This window comes from Canis lupus, chromosome 10, assembly GCF_003254725.2.
Source record: "Canis lupus dingo isolate Sandy chromosome 10, ASM325472v2, whole genome shotgun sequence".
NCBI lineage: Eukaryota > Metazoa > Chordata > Mammalia > Carnivora > Canidae > Canis > Canis lupus.
The window spans coordinates 35,937,068-35,951,772 of NC_064252.1; the positions used below are offsets into that span (position 1 = coordinate 35,937,068).

The 14,705-nt window shown below is 36.1% G+C and overlaps 1 protein-coding gene and 1 pseudogene across 4 annotated transcripts in view; both read right to left on the reverse strand.

Moving 5' to 3' along the window:
- Positions 1–14,705, reverse strand: part of LOC112669445 (E3 SUMO-protein ligase RanBP2) — a 92,844-nt gene that overhangs the window by 23,998 nt on the left and 54,141 nt on the right. For 3 of the 4 annotated variants that reach the window (XM_025462566.3, XM_025462570.3, XM_025462578.3), the window contains exons 10-19: positions 13,662–13,843; positions 13,399–13,574; positions 13,088–13,211; positions 12,254–12,415; positions 11,857–11,994; positions 11,632–11,778; positions 9,420–9,599; positions 9,257–9,340; positions 4,137–4,272; positions 487–581 (exon numbers count right to left, since the gene is read on the reverse strand). In XM_025462566.3, the coding sequence (XP_025318351.1) occupies positions 487–581; positions 4,137–4,272; positions 9,257–9,340; positions 9,420–9,599; positions 11,632–11,778; positions 11,857–11,994; positions 12,254–12,415; positions 13,088–13,211; positions 13,399–13,574; positions 13,662–13,843 (1,424 nt within the window). The remainder of the gene's footprint in view (positions 1–486; positions 582–4,136; positions 4,273–9,256; positions 9,341–9,419; positions 9,600–11,631; positions 11,779–11,856; positions 11,995–12,253; positions 12,416–13,087; positions 13,212–13,398; positions 13,575–13,661; positions 13,844–14,705) is intronic. The other variant, XM_049115372.1, reaches the window with a different exon arrangement.
- Positions 9,859–11,315, reverse strand: LOC112669501 (39S ribosomal protein L40, mitochondrial-like; annotated as a pseudogene).

Genomic DNA, 14,705 nt, shown 5'->3' on the forward strand with positions numbered 1-14,705 from the left:
CTCATTTTACATATGAGGCAACAAATGCATAGAGAGATTAAGAAACTTGCCCAAGGTCACAGTGAGAAGAGCCAGGGTCTAAATGCACCCAAGCTATCTGTCTTCAAAGCTTTGTAGCTCAACTATGGTTGTAATACTGGGTGTTAATAGACACCTACATAGCCACTTCAGGCCTAAAGTACTTACCACATAGTGGTTCAGCAAGGCCATTCTAGTTCTATTTCCGCCAAAAACAAAATGATGGAGGACCCATCATCAATACCACCACCACCCCATTTAGAAAATATTCTAAATGTTCACACGTATTGTAACATAAAAATAGGATGAATAAGAAGCATAACTTCTATATCTGGAAAGAAATTTAAAATATCTGTATCTTATGGGAATATAAGTTTTAATGCTGAACTACTTCTTGAATTTCTTTGAAGGAAGCCTGAACAATTAAAAAGGAGATATTTATAAATGTATAAATTATTCCTTTGTTACCTTTGTGGGAGTAACATTAGCTGCTGGTCTGAGAAGATACTGGGAATTATATGCTGGTGACTGACTATAATATACTGAAGGGCCAGTAGTTGCAACTAAAAAAAAAAAAAAAAAAAGAAAAGAAAAGAAAGAAAACAGTTAAAAAAGTCTATACTACAGTTAAGACTATCTAGGCAAGAACTATAAATTACAAAAGCAATAGAAATCAAAGAAAGATTTAACTATAGATTTTTTTAAATTTCTATACATCAAAATATACCATAAAGAAGATTATCAAATGACAAACTAGGAAAAAACCCTAAATATGACACATGAGGAGTAAGAGAGCAGCACCACAGTGGTCAACAAGAACAAGCGCCTCACAACAAGCATCAAAAAGGAGCCAAGAAGAAAGCGTTTGGTCCATTTTCTAAGAAAGATTGGTATGATATGAAAGCACAGTCTATGTTCAACATCAGAAATATTGGGATACACTGGTCACAGAAAGGACTTAAGGAACCAAAATGCATCTGATGGCCTTGGGACCATGTTTTTAAAGTGTGAGCCTCGAAAACTTTCAGGAAGATAAGGCTACATTTTATAAACTCAAGCTGAAAACGTTCCAGTCAAAAATCACCTGATAAATTCACAAAGAATCTCACAGGTAACCAAAATGTGTTTCCTTGGCTTAAAAAAAAAAAAGAAAGAAAAAAAGAAAAAAAGACACATCATGACCAACACTCATGCTGATGTCCAAACTATTTGTTCCATCAGTTTTGTATGAGTTTCACCAGGAAACCAACAACTAGAAGACACTCATGTTCAGGGCAAAGCTACCAACCATCATTTGCTTGATCTGTTTTATGAGAAAAGCTTTATCATAAAACAAAACAACTTAAAGACCATTTATGCCTTGTCGTGGAAGAAATGTAAACTGTGACCCAAGAGGGGCTAAACAATTGATTCTAGAAAGCCCTGAAAAAGACCAAGAAAAGACTAGTCAGTCTACTTATCTTCTCTTTACAGTGACTAGAAAAGTAAAAATTGCTAAAGAAGCCCAAGTTTGAATTTGGAAAACTAATGGAACTACCTGGTAAAGATGGTTATTGTGGAAACATTCTGGGGAGAAAAAAAGGAACAGAACACAGAACAAGCTAATGGATATGAGCCAAGAATCATAAAGTCTGAAAATTTAACTAGTGACTTTATCAGTGACTAGTGACTCTCCATAGTGGGGGAAAAAAAAAATTAAAGAGTTCTTATAAACCTACTAAAATTAATCTAACAGAAAAAAATACCAAATAAACAGATAACTCAGGAAATATAAAAGATTATAAAGTATTGAACATGTCTAGTATAAAAAATAAAAACTAATTATCATTTTTGTTTTTAAAAATTGAAGGTTTTTAGAAATTAGTAATAGTTAACACTAAGCAAGAATGCAATGAGATGGGCACTATCAGATAATGATGGGAAAAGAGTGTAAACTGGCATAGCTTTTCCGGAAAGTAATTTTCCAACACAAAAAAAAATTTTTTTAATACTCTAACAATCCTAAGAATGTGTCCACAGCATTATTTATAACAAACTGGAAATAGTAAGGGAATAAAATTTACAATGCTTCTACATGATGGGATACCCTGTATTCGTTAATAGTATTTTCAAAAAACATTTAAGAAAAATGTTCAGAACTCTGATATTTCAAAAACAGATCACTCATCTACTTACAACATAATAATGATAAAAATCTCACTAAAAATTCTTTACACATACAAAGAGAAAGGACCAGAAGGAAATGATCCAAAACGTTAATAGCATTCTATATGGTACAGTTAGTTTTTAGTATACATTGCTCAGGACTTCTGAATATTTCCTGTAAGTTTATTAATCAAGTTTTTTAATCATCTTATTAAAAAAAACAAATATACAATCTTGGTATATTTTTACTTTCATTAAGAAAAACAAAATGTGTGAGCACAGGAATGCATAACAGCGAACTTGAGCTCTCCTTTCAGGGCCACAAAGCTGCTTTGTGACCTTGTCAATTAGCTGTTTGGGGTCTCCATTTTCTCAACTGTAAAATGAGGATGTGCTGCTTCTACACATTTCATAGGGTAATTGCAAGAATAAAATGAGACAATGTGAATGTTATGTTTAACAACCAGAAGACCATTTATGTCTGTACACAGAAGAAATGGAAATTGTGACTCAAAAGGTGCCAAATGATCAATTCCACACAGCATTCAAAAAGCCCTAGAAAAGGCTAGCCAGTTTACTTATCTTCTCTATGCAAGGCTCTACATAGTGCACATGGTTTTTAAGTGAGCAATGTTTGAACTCTTGACATTTCATGTATTTATCTATGACTTATAACATTTAGTAAGTCTGACTTTACAAAGATTTATTTTGTCTGCATTTAGAAGACACTGTCAAAAGAGGATAGTGAGGCTGCCTTCAGTATGCCCCTATGGACCATCATATACATGTGCTCATCTAAACTGGAACATACTACTCTAAATCTTCCCTGGGTTAAAACCATTTAGGAAAAAAAGCATACTACTACCATTTCAGCAATCTATCTCATGCCAAAGAAACCTGTTTTTATTATCATTTCTGGCTGCCTGGGGGCAATATATCATACTATCAAATGGCTTTACATTTAAGATCACTCAAGTTTCAACCCTGACTCTACCAACAGTTAGCCATACAATAATGGATAAATTAACTAACCTTACTAAACCTATCTCCTCATCTATAAAAACAGAATTCATACAGCACCTCGGTGGCACAGTCGGTTACACATTTGCCTTCAGCTAAGGTCATGATCCTAGGGTCCTGGGATTTGCCCCATGTCAGGCTCCCTGCTCAGCCAGGAATCTGCTTCTCCCTCTTCCCCCTCCACCCCCAGCTTGTGGTATCTCTCTTGCTCTCGTTCTAATAAATAAAATCTTTAAAAAAAATGAACTCATGATGGCATCTACCATTCTGGGTTACCATGATTAAGTAAAATTACATGCACAAAGCACTTCTGCACACAGACAACCCACGGGACACCCCTCTTCATTAAGTGTTTACTATAACTCTAAGTAAATGCCTAACACACACCCACACATACAAAAATGTTCACAATAATGTGAGGCAAGTTTTATCCCCACATTTCTAGCACACAAACTGACTCAGAGATCACTATCTACTAGACAGCACAACTTCAAATTCCAGTATAGCCCAAGCTCCAACTCCTTCCTTATCGGTATGACCATTGCATTTCAAAATACACAAGATTTCCTATGAATATCATACCTCTTAGTATATCACCAAAATAATTCCAAAGAAGGTTTTATTTAGCCATCTCTTAATGCCTAACAATATCAGGTAACATTTGCCAAAAGTAAGGAATAGTTCTACCTCAGTGTCAGCTTCTCTGACATACATATTAAAGGTTTCTTTAAACCTTTATATACAAAGAGGTTAAGATAAAGCTTGTTTCTGCTTAGAGTTATAAAAATCTCAGTAATACCAAACACAACTTAAGAAACATATAAGCAGACATATATAAACATGTATATATACACAAATGTATATAGACAAGGTGAGTTCACAAGTTATTGTGTAAAGGAGGGGAAAGTACAGTGATTTTACTAAAATGTGGAATTATCTAGTTGCCAACTAACCTGTTAGTGGAGCTCCATGAAAAGTCTGGGATCCCTGATATCCATCAGGCACTGAATCTGGTCCATAATTCTCTGCAGGCCAACGATGAGGGGACCCTGAGTTACTACTATGTAGTTTCAACTCCTGCATTTCTTTCTGTTGGAGAAAGAAAACAACTGTAAGCAACTCTGTCATGCCAGAAACAGTGCTAGAGCAAATAAATATTTTAAATTTAGGTACTTTAAATACTTGATGTGTTTTTAGAGATTCGATATTCTAGTAAGATCTATGTATTAGGGGCCGATTTAAGAAAATGATCCTCAATTTGTTAAAATTTATTTCCTCCCATTCTTTCATTCCTTAGTACCATATTACCAAATTCATTCCAGATTACAGTTAGCTATCACCTAAACTGATAACCTCCTAGATGGCTTCATCTCCATTTCCATTCCACACTTGCCTAAATTAATCTTTCCAAAGTTAAGGTTTGCTTTAAGATTTTATTTATTGAGAGAGAGAGAGAGAGAGAGACAGTGAGGAGAGAGCAGAAGCAGAGGAAGAGGAAGAGGGAGAAGCAGACTCCCCACTGAGCCCAACAGAGGGCTCAATCCCAGGATCCTGGGATCATGACCTAAGCCAAAGGCAGATAGATGCTTAACTGAGCCACCTAGGTGCCCCTAGAGTTGAGCTCTAGCCAAGACACTTCCTTGCTCAAAAACACAAGTACCTACAAATTAAACTTCTCTGATATTTTTGGTCCTCAGAAGTATTGCCCCAAACATCCTTCTAGCACCTCCTTTCCACTGTTTTCCTCTCCAGTCCATCTGGGCTACTCAATGTTCCAAATTACCTCCTGATACTATACACAATTGCTTAAAAATCCTTCAAGGTTGACGCTGTAATGATCCACTAGGAAAAGGAAAATAACTGTTACCTGCTTAGTATATATTAAGTATATAATCATATAGTCCAGGCACTCTAAATTCTCAATCCTTACCCAGGTAACAATATTAACTCACATCTTAAAATGAGGGAAAAAAGGATACAGGAAATAGCACAGCTAGAATTCAAACCAGATTTTACTCCAAATATGTTTTCATACCACCCTGCTGCCTACAGAAAACAGACATACTGTTTTCTAACAGTGGCTAGGTGGCTAGTTATCACATCTCTATTGTTTTACAGACAACTAAATGGCAACAGTCTCCCCAATCGCAGAAACTACAAAATGTCCCTTACAAAACAGGCACTTATCAAGAAACTACTTCTTTTTCCAAAGAAACTACAGTGGCATCAGTCAACAGTAGTTTTTGAAAACAGTATCAAATATCTGTATATGGGTCCAGGTATCTGACCAGCCTGCTGCAGGTAAGGTCACAGACACACCAGCATATCTGCTTTCTTCTTCTAAAAGTGTTTTCAAATAGGTATTTCCCAAAACCCTAAATACTGAGATCAGAAATATGTTGAATTTTCAAGTTAAATAAAATTTTCCCCATTCATCCATCTACTGTGTTTAGCCTAGATGCTACACATCCAAAAATTAGAAACTGATGGAATCACCTGGAAAAATTTAATAGTCACTACTGGTATCTGGACTGTAGTTTTGAACATGCAATTAATGCTATAATCATAATTTTAAAAATTCAAACACCTACAAAATGTGCTGAGAAGTGGTTTCAACAATTCTTACTCTACAGATGAAAAGCCACACAAATAGAAAAGTAATGAAGTGCTTGGCTCAGAGCATTAATTAGTGGCAGAGTTACCATTAAAACCCAGATTTTCAGAACACAGAGTAATGTTCCACTACACTTCTACAGAATACAACCCTGGGTAGCTGAACTTACAACCCAAAGGTGGTATGTAATATCATAATAGGCCACAATTGTATAAAACTAACATACAAAACTTTGTGCAAATCCAAAATTCTGTTTCCCTCCAAACAGCATTTTTGTTAGGTCTCTCACATTGCTGATAACACTGTAATAACCGCACACACATCAGGATTTACTTGCCGTAACTTCAAAACTATCGGTGCTTTAGTTCTTATCCAATGAGGATGAAACAACCTACTTGCACTTCTAATTCCAAATAAGTAAATAAAGCTTCTGTGAGCCTAACAGTTAAGATTACTTTCATAAAGCTAAAATAAGATCACAAATACATAGCCATTTCCTTACATAATTAAGTTATGTGGAACTCAGACCACATATCAATATCTAGCTACAAAATACGACACACACAACCAATCAGTCTGAGAAATGAACTCCTAGACCAAGATATGATTAGTTTATTTCTCTAGTTCAATTCGATCACTTGGGAACCACCTCTATATCAGGAATGCTGCTATGTTTTGGATAAAAGAATCTTTCCCTTTGAAGGATTCACACCTGGTGGAGGAAGCAGAAACAAGTAATTTAAAAAATGTGGTTAGGGGGATCCCTGGGTGGCGCAGCGGTTTGGCGCCTGCCTTTGGCCCAGGGCGCGATCCCGGAGACCCGGGATCGAATCCCATGTCGGGCTCCCGGTGCATGGAGCCTGCTTCTCTCTCTGCCTGTGTCTCTGCCTCTCTCTCTCTCTCTCTGTGACTATCATAAATAAATAAAAAAAAAATTAAAAAAATAAATAAAAAATAAAAAATAAAAAAAAAATTAAAAATGTGGTTAGGGCCTAAAGACACATGAAAAGTTGCTCAACATCATAGAAAGGAAAATCAAAACCACAATGAGATATCACCTCGCATCTGTCAAGATGACTAAAATCAAAAACACAAGAAACAATTAAGTGCTGACAAGGATGTGGAGAAAACGGAACCTTCATACACTTGGTGGGAGTACAAACAGCACAGCAACTGTGGAAGACAGTTTGTGAGGTTCTTAAAAAATTAAAAATAGAACTACCATACGATCCAGTAATCATAATTCTGGGTATTTACCTAGAGAATATGAAAACACTAATTCAAAGGGATATATGCACCCCTATGTTTATTGCAGCATTATTTACAATAGCCAAATTATGGAAGCAGTACAAGTGGCCAATGAGAGATGGATAAAAAAGATGTGGTGTGCATATATACAAAGGAATATTATTCAGTCATTAAAAAGAATGAAATCCAGGACACCTGGGTGGCTCAGTGGTTAAGCATCTGCCTTTGACCCAGGGCGTGATCCTGGAGTCCCAGGATCAAGTCCCTCGTCAGGCTCCCTACACCTGCTTCTCTCTTTGCCTATGTCTTCGCCTCTCTCTGTGCGTCTCTCACGAATAAATAAAATCTTCAATCAATCAATAGAAAGAAATCCTGCCATTTACAAAAATGTGGATGGATCTAGAGAGTATAATGCTAAGCAAAATAAACCAGAGAAAGACAAATGCCATATGATTTCACTTCTATGTGGAATGTAAGAAACAAAACAAAGGGGGGGGGGGATAAACCAGAAAAACACACTCAACTATAGAGAACAGAGGTTATCAGAGGGGAGATGGGTAAAATAGGTAAATGGGATTAAGAACACATTTATCTTGGTGGGAATGCAAATTGGTGCAGCCACAATGGAAAACAGTACGGCGGTTCCTCAAAAAGTTAAAAATAGAGCTACCCTACCACCCAGCAATTATACTACCAGGTAGTTATCCAAAGGATACAAACATAGTGATTCAAAGGGACACATGTACCCCAATGTTTATACAGCAATGTCCACAATAACCAAACTATGGAAAGAGCCAAGATATCTATCAAGAGATGAATGGATAAAGATGTTTTTATATATATATATATACATATATATATGTATATACACACACACACATATATAACTATATATACTATATATATAGTTTTATATATAAAACTTCAAAATATATTTTCTATATATGTGTGTATGTATATGTTTTATATATACATATATAAAATGCTTTATATACACACATACACGTGCATGCACACACACACACCAGAGTATCACTCAGATATCAAAAAGAATGAGATCGGGGATCCCTGGGTGGCTCATCGGTTTAGCACCTGCCTTCGGCCCAGAGCATAATCCTGGAGTCCCGGGATCAAGTCCCACATCAGGCTCCCTACATGGAGCCTGCTTCTCCCTCTGCCTGTGTCTCTGATTCTCTCTGTGTCTCTCATGAATAAATAAAATAAATTATTAAAAAAAAAAAAAAAAAGAATGAAATCTTGCCGTGTGCAATGACATGGATGGAACTAGAGGGTATTGTGCTCAGCAAAATAAATCAGTCAGAAAAAGACAAATACCATATAATTTCACTCATAGGTGGAATTTAAGAAACAAAAGGATGAACATAGGGGAAGGGAAGGAATATAAAATGAGATAAAAACAGAGAGGGAGAAAAACCGTAAGAGACTCTTAACTATAAGGAACAAACAGGGTGACTGAAGGGGAGTGAGTGGGGGGAATGGGGTAATTTAGTGATGGGCATTAAGGAGGGCACCTGGGCAGCCCCGGTGGCGCAGCGGTTTAGTGCTGCCTGCAGCCTGGGGTGTGATCCTGGAGACCCTGGATCAAGTCCCAAGTCAGGCTCTCTGCATGGAGCCTGCTTCTCCCTCTGCCTGTGTCTCTGCCTCTCATTCTCTCTCTGTGTCTCTATGAATAAATAAATAAAATCTTTAAAAAAATAAAATAAAATAAATAAACCTCGGCTTTAAAAAAAAAAAAAAAAGGAGGGCACCTAATGACCTAATGCAATGGGCACTGGGTGTTACATACTACTGATGAATCACACTAATTCTACCCCTGAAACTAACAATACACTATATGTTAACTTAATTGAATTTAACTTAACTGAATTTAAATAAAGAAAATTTTTAAATAAAAAAATACATTTAATTTGATAAGCAGAGTAATATACAGAATTGCTAAATCACTATATTGTACATCTAAAATTAATGTAACACTAGGTTAACTATACTTGAATTAAAGTTTAAAAATTTAAATTAAAAAATAGGAAAAATAATATGGTTAATTTCATGGTAGACATATACAAAACAGGAGGACTCTACAGTAGAATGGCAAAGGGACATTTTGAACAGCTTTACAAAGAAGTGAGGGAATAGTCAAAGAAGAAACCTGGGAATAAGAGAGGCACAGTTTAAAGATATTAAGTAATTTACCTTAATGGCCTCTACTTGTTGGCAGATCATTTTCAGTAAAGAATTTTGATCTTCTGCCCATCGAGGTGGAGTTTTGGGAGAAAACTAAAAAAATAAAAAAATATTTAAAGCATTTAGAATGGAAACTATTCTGCAATGGAGGGATTCATTTCTTTCTACTTACCTTGTAACTTTTACTTGGTGATAGAGAATATATACTGGGAGATGGTGTAGAATGTTTTATTTCTGAATCTGCATTTCGCAAAGAACCATTTTTATAAAGAGCACCTCCTTCACTATAGTCATCGAGTTCCTGCATAACCGAATTAAGCATCTCTTTTACGGACTCCAGTGGCACAGGCAACTAAAAACAAAAGGCATGAATCAAGGGCTTTGGTTTGCAAAAATAAACAACTCTGAAATAAATACAAAGACTTTATCTTACTAATTTACTTACATGTTCTTACTTTTGTATAATAAGCATTTAATACTTTACATAGGAACACACATGAAACTGCTGTATGATCTAAAGTCTTCTGACGCTAAAGTGTGATGTTTTTCTCTCTCTTGTTAACAATAATGGTAGAGGAATGTTAACTTGGGAAGTTTTTCCACATGAACAAAATAAGCTACTGTTTTTATTTTTATTATTTTTGAATTTTTTATTAATTTTGAATGGGGAGAGAAACACAGATGCCAGAATGTACCAGACAATATCATCCCTAATATAAGAGCAGCAACATGAATTAATCAACAAATGATGTTTAAGGATGAATACAACTAAAGTTAATACCATGATGACAGTCTCAAACTGCTGACAGAAAAAATAAAGTCCATAGCAAATGGTAAAGATGAGAAGAAATGTTCTGAAGGTGTCAGCAACTACTTTTAATTTCAGTGAAATGTTTAACTGCCAAATTAACAGCGGTCCTTAGGCTGCAACATTTGCTTTATTTTTTATTTATTTTTTCTTGATTAAATGTATTTATTCACAGCATGCCTGATTCTGTGACAAGCAGGCCTGTACCCTGGTCATTCTGGCTTGAAAGGGCAGTGTGTTCTGTGGACAGGACAGGTGCCTGCAGCTCTACTTCTTAAACTCCACCTGTGTGTACACCTTGGTGATGTCATGGTACCTGCCCTCAGGGGGCTGGTAGCTGAAGATTGGTGGTGTGTAATCTGGCCCTTCTCTTTCAAAGGGGAACAAATTGGGGTCCCACTTGATAGCTAGCCTCCGCATGTAGCTCTGGGGATATGAGTAGCAGCATATCCTGCAGAGCTTCCTGCTGGGACTCAAGCATGGATGTGACGGCATCCCTCTCCTTCTCGTGTTCTTGATGCTTGTAGAGGGACCACTTCTTGAGAAGCAGAGCTCTCTGCTCACTCTCTTCAAAAGGGAAGCTCCATGTTAGGCCGCTGTCTTGTTTTATCCAAGAGCTTCTTCACAGGTGTAATAAAATCTTCAATGGGAATTAGCTCTTGGCTAGCTTTCTCCAGTCATCTGATCCTTTTTTTCAAACAGTCCTTTACTGCTTGATCTTTTTAGGATTTACCTTTTTCTTCTTTCGTAGAAGTTCTACTCTCATGGGAATGAGCTCCCAGGACAGTAACGCAGCTCGCTGTTGGGTCTCTCTCATGTGTCTGCCAAGTGCCCAGAAGCCCGTTCCACAAGTGCAGAGTACAAGCGGAAACTCCAGGGCCGCGATGGCCACAGCCCATCTGCCGCTCACTGCTTTATTTTTTCAGATTTTATTTATTTATTTATGAGAGAGACACAGAGACGGGCAGAGACCTAGGCAGACGGAGAAGCAGACTCCCTGCAGAGAGCCCAATATGGGACTCGATCCCAGGATCACAACTTGACTCAAAGGCAGGTGTTCAGTCACTGAGCCACCCAGGTGCTCCTGCAGTATTTGCTTTGATTACATTGCCAAGATAACAAAAAAATGAATGTTCTGCCTTATAAGCCTTTTCTAAATTCCCTAACAAGTACTTTTGTAGGAAAAAAGCTAGATTCCCAAGTTTAAAAAAAGAAACACCAGGAAGCCCCGGTGGCCCAGCGGTTTAGCGCCACCTTCAGTCCAGGGTGTGATCCTGGAGACCTGGGATAGAGTCCGACATCAGGCTCCCTGCATGGAGCCTGCTCCTCCCTCTGCCTGTGTCTCTCTCTCTGTGTGTGTCTCTCATAAATAAATAAAATCTTTAAAAAAATGAATGAATGAATGAATGAATGAAGACCAAACCTAAGAAAAAGCAATGCTAATATATACACACCACTTCTGTGCACTAATAAGTATTACTGAGTATTTTTGAAATTATCAAACTATAAAATCAAAGCAAAAATAGTTACCATCCAGCTAGCAACAGCAAGAAAGTACAAACAGCCTGCAGCTTACCTTCTTGGCCACTGAAAGATTGGAATCGCTGTCATCTAAAATCTTTATTAGGTAGTCCCTGGCCTTTCTCAGGTAATTTTTACACTCTTCTTGTTCTTCAGGAGAAAGGGTATCATTTTCAATGTCTTCCGCTTTTCTGTGAAAAATCTATACAAAAATGCTTTTATGAAACAATTAGGTTTTTAAAACAAAAAGCTTTTAATTCACGTATCACCATCTACTTACCAATGCAAGATTCCAGTAAGAAACAACATTTTTTACAGATTCAAAAGCAGTCATAGCATCTTCTATATTTCCATTAACTACATCCAATATAGCAAATGTTATGTGTGCTTCTTCCTCGTATTCGCCAACTTCAGATGCCTAAACACATTTAGTAATTTTTAGTCCAACTGCGTCTCCCCAGAATATCAAACCCAAGTGATTTCCCAAAGATTTTACATGATCTAAGTAACAGCTCAGTCTTCTTTTCTGCTATATTTTGTGATAGCTAGTGGGTTTTGAAAACAAGAAAAGGAACAAGTATCCAGGCAATTGACTTAAACAGTTTGTAATTCTATTTCTTTGTTTGTAAACTGGAAATTCACATTTCCAGTTCATTCACAAAAGGATCTTCCATTACCTGAATGTCTGCACTATGAAAATGTTTAAACAAAGGGTCCGTAGGTTCAGGAATACTGCTCTTCTTTTTGATTGTCTTCAACATTGGCAAAACTTTTTTCCAATAATGAACACTTCTGCCTATGTATTCCCGCTGATCATAAAAAGAATTAAGACCACTGCCCTAAAAGAGAAAATTGGAAGCACACATCCTAAGGAACACAAATAATAGAATCTAAAAATTCTTTTATAAATGGTCGGAACAACTGGTTAAAATTTCAAATCAAGGCAAAACAGAATCTCAAAAGTCATAGGCCTCACATACCAATCACCTTAATACCAGGGATCATTCTAGACCCAACTTTCAAACACTTTCAATGATACTACCTAATGAAGTAGCCCTGTCTATTTTTTAAAGGTTGCCATTTAACATAGCCCAAACCTGCCACTCTGTGTCACAGTTTGGTCACAGAAATAAACATCCACACCTAACTTTGCCATAGAACAGTCCTCAAATATTTATAAAGATCTACAATGCCCTTAACCTACAGAGCCTTCTGTTATCTACATGTAAAAAAAAAATTTCAGGCTGGATAATAATTATCGTAACTTAATTATTTAGTGGTAATAATAACAGCTAATATTTATATAACATTTACTGTGCCAGGTACTATTCAAAGTGCTTATATATTTTAACTATTAACTATTTTGTGGCAATATTTAAAAAATACATTTCACCTAGCATAATGTAAATAAGCTCTTACTGTTTCTCTGAACTAAAAGACTCATTGAAAAGTTTAGGATTTTTAAAAATTAGGTAATGTTCTTAAAAATGCTTACACTTTAACAAACTCACCGTTTTCTGAAGGCATTTTGCCCAATGCACAAGCAGGGCAGGCTGAAGGCCATGTTTTTCCTGTCCCCTTAGTGTGTTTATATCATGCTGAACTAGAAGTCGCAATTTTGCTGTAGTTCCAGGTCTAAAAAAAGTTTAATAAAACCGATTTATAAACACGCAGTTTAAAACTTACATGTACATTAATCATGACAAACTCAACCTTCACATGAGAATTAAATACCTAAGGCAGGAAGTTTTTAAATTAAATAGACTATTAGGTTAAAAACTTAGGCAATGAGTTAAAGGAATACTTTTATTTTGCTACTTACACTGTTTTTCTGTGAATTAGATTACAAACTGCATCCCACCAAGATTTTTGTCTTTCTGTACAAAGCTGTTTACACACAGGAAGTGGCAAGCATAGTGGCTGATAGAAGCTATAGTGAGAACTACATTTTTCCTTTAATTGTAAGTGGCTGGTATATATAACTCCAAGTAGAAATACCTGTTTCATTTAAAGAAAAATCAATTTAAGTTAGAAAAAAAATTAAACAAAATTCAAAATACTTAATTTGTTAAAATCTTTGCTTACTTCAAGATCTAAAATACATATTGATTCGGGTGCATTTGTTTCAAGTCTTGAGGTTTCCTGGGGCAAATGATGAAACAGCTGCTTTAGCCATTTTCGAACTGCAGGTAAGGCAGACAATGAATTCCACTGTAAGCCAAGCCATGTAAGGTGCTGAAGATTACCATTATGTGCTCGAATGGCACCTGAAATGAGAAAACTGGCTTGAGGTTTTGGAAATTTTGCTTGTGCCATCAGTTTTGTCAATTACATCTTAATTTTATAATTACTTTTCTATATTGAAGCTGGGGCAAATTCTTTGCTAAGTCTCATGTTCTTATTAAAGGTATTCACACTCCATATTTAGGAAATTTAGTAGCAACAGTTATGATGAAGAAAGCTCTTTTCAAGTCCATTTAAGAGAAAAAAGGTACTCCCTAGAACTCAATAAAACACTGTATTGACAGAAGCCACCCCCAGTAAGAAAACCTGAAACTGAATTTTCCTTTCAGTAGAGAGTCATTAAGACAATGAGATACCACTTTATTAATAACCTTGGGAGAGTAAAAATATCTTTTCTTCCACAAGAAATTGAATACCAAAAAAGTTATGGGCTTTTAGACGCATAAAGAGGTACAACCTTTCTGGCAATATGGCAATTTGCAAGAGACTTAAAAGTGTTCATCAACCTTATTCCAGTAATTCTGGTTTTAAGAAAACTCCATGGAAAATTTTGAAATAAAGATACTTTATTTTTCATAGTGAAAAAACTGAAAACATATTAGATGTCAAGCAGCAATAAGTGGCAAACAAATTATGGCTAACTCATATAATGTATTATATTGCCATTAAAAGTTGTTATTTACAAAAATAGATAAAGAGAGAATCCATGAAAGAAGACAATCCCATGTACAGTATAAACCACTATTTAGAAGAAAAATATTCCACCACTAGCACTACCAACTCCTTACACCATCCTATCCCCCCAAAAACCTCAAATGGATACAGGGAAATATTATATCATTATCTATGGGTAATGAGATTATGAGATTGTTTCTATTTGCTTTT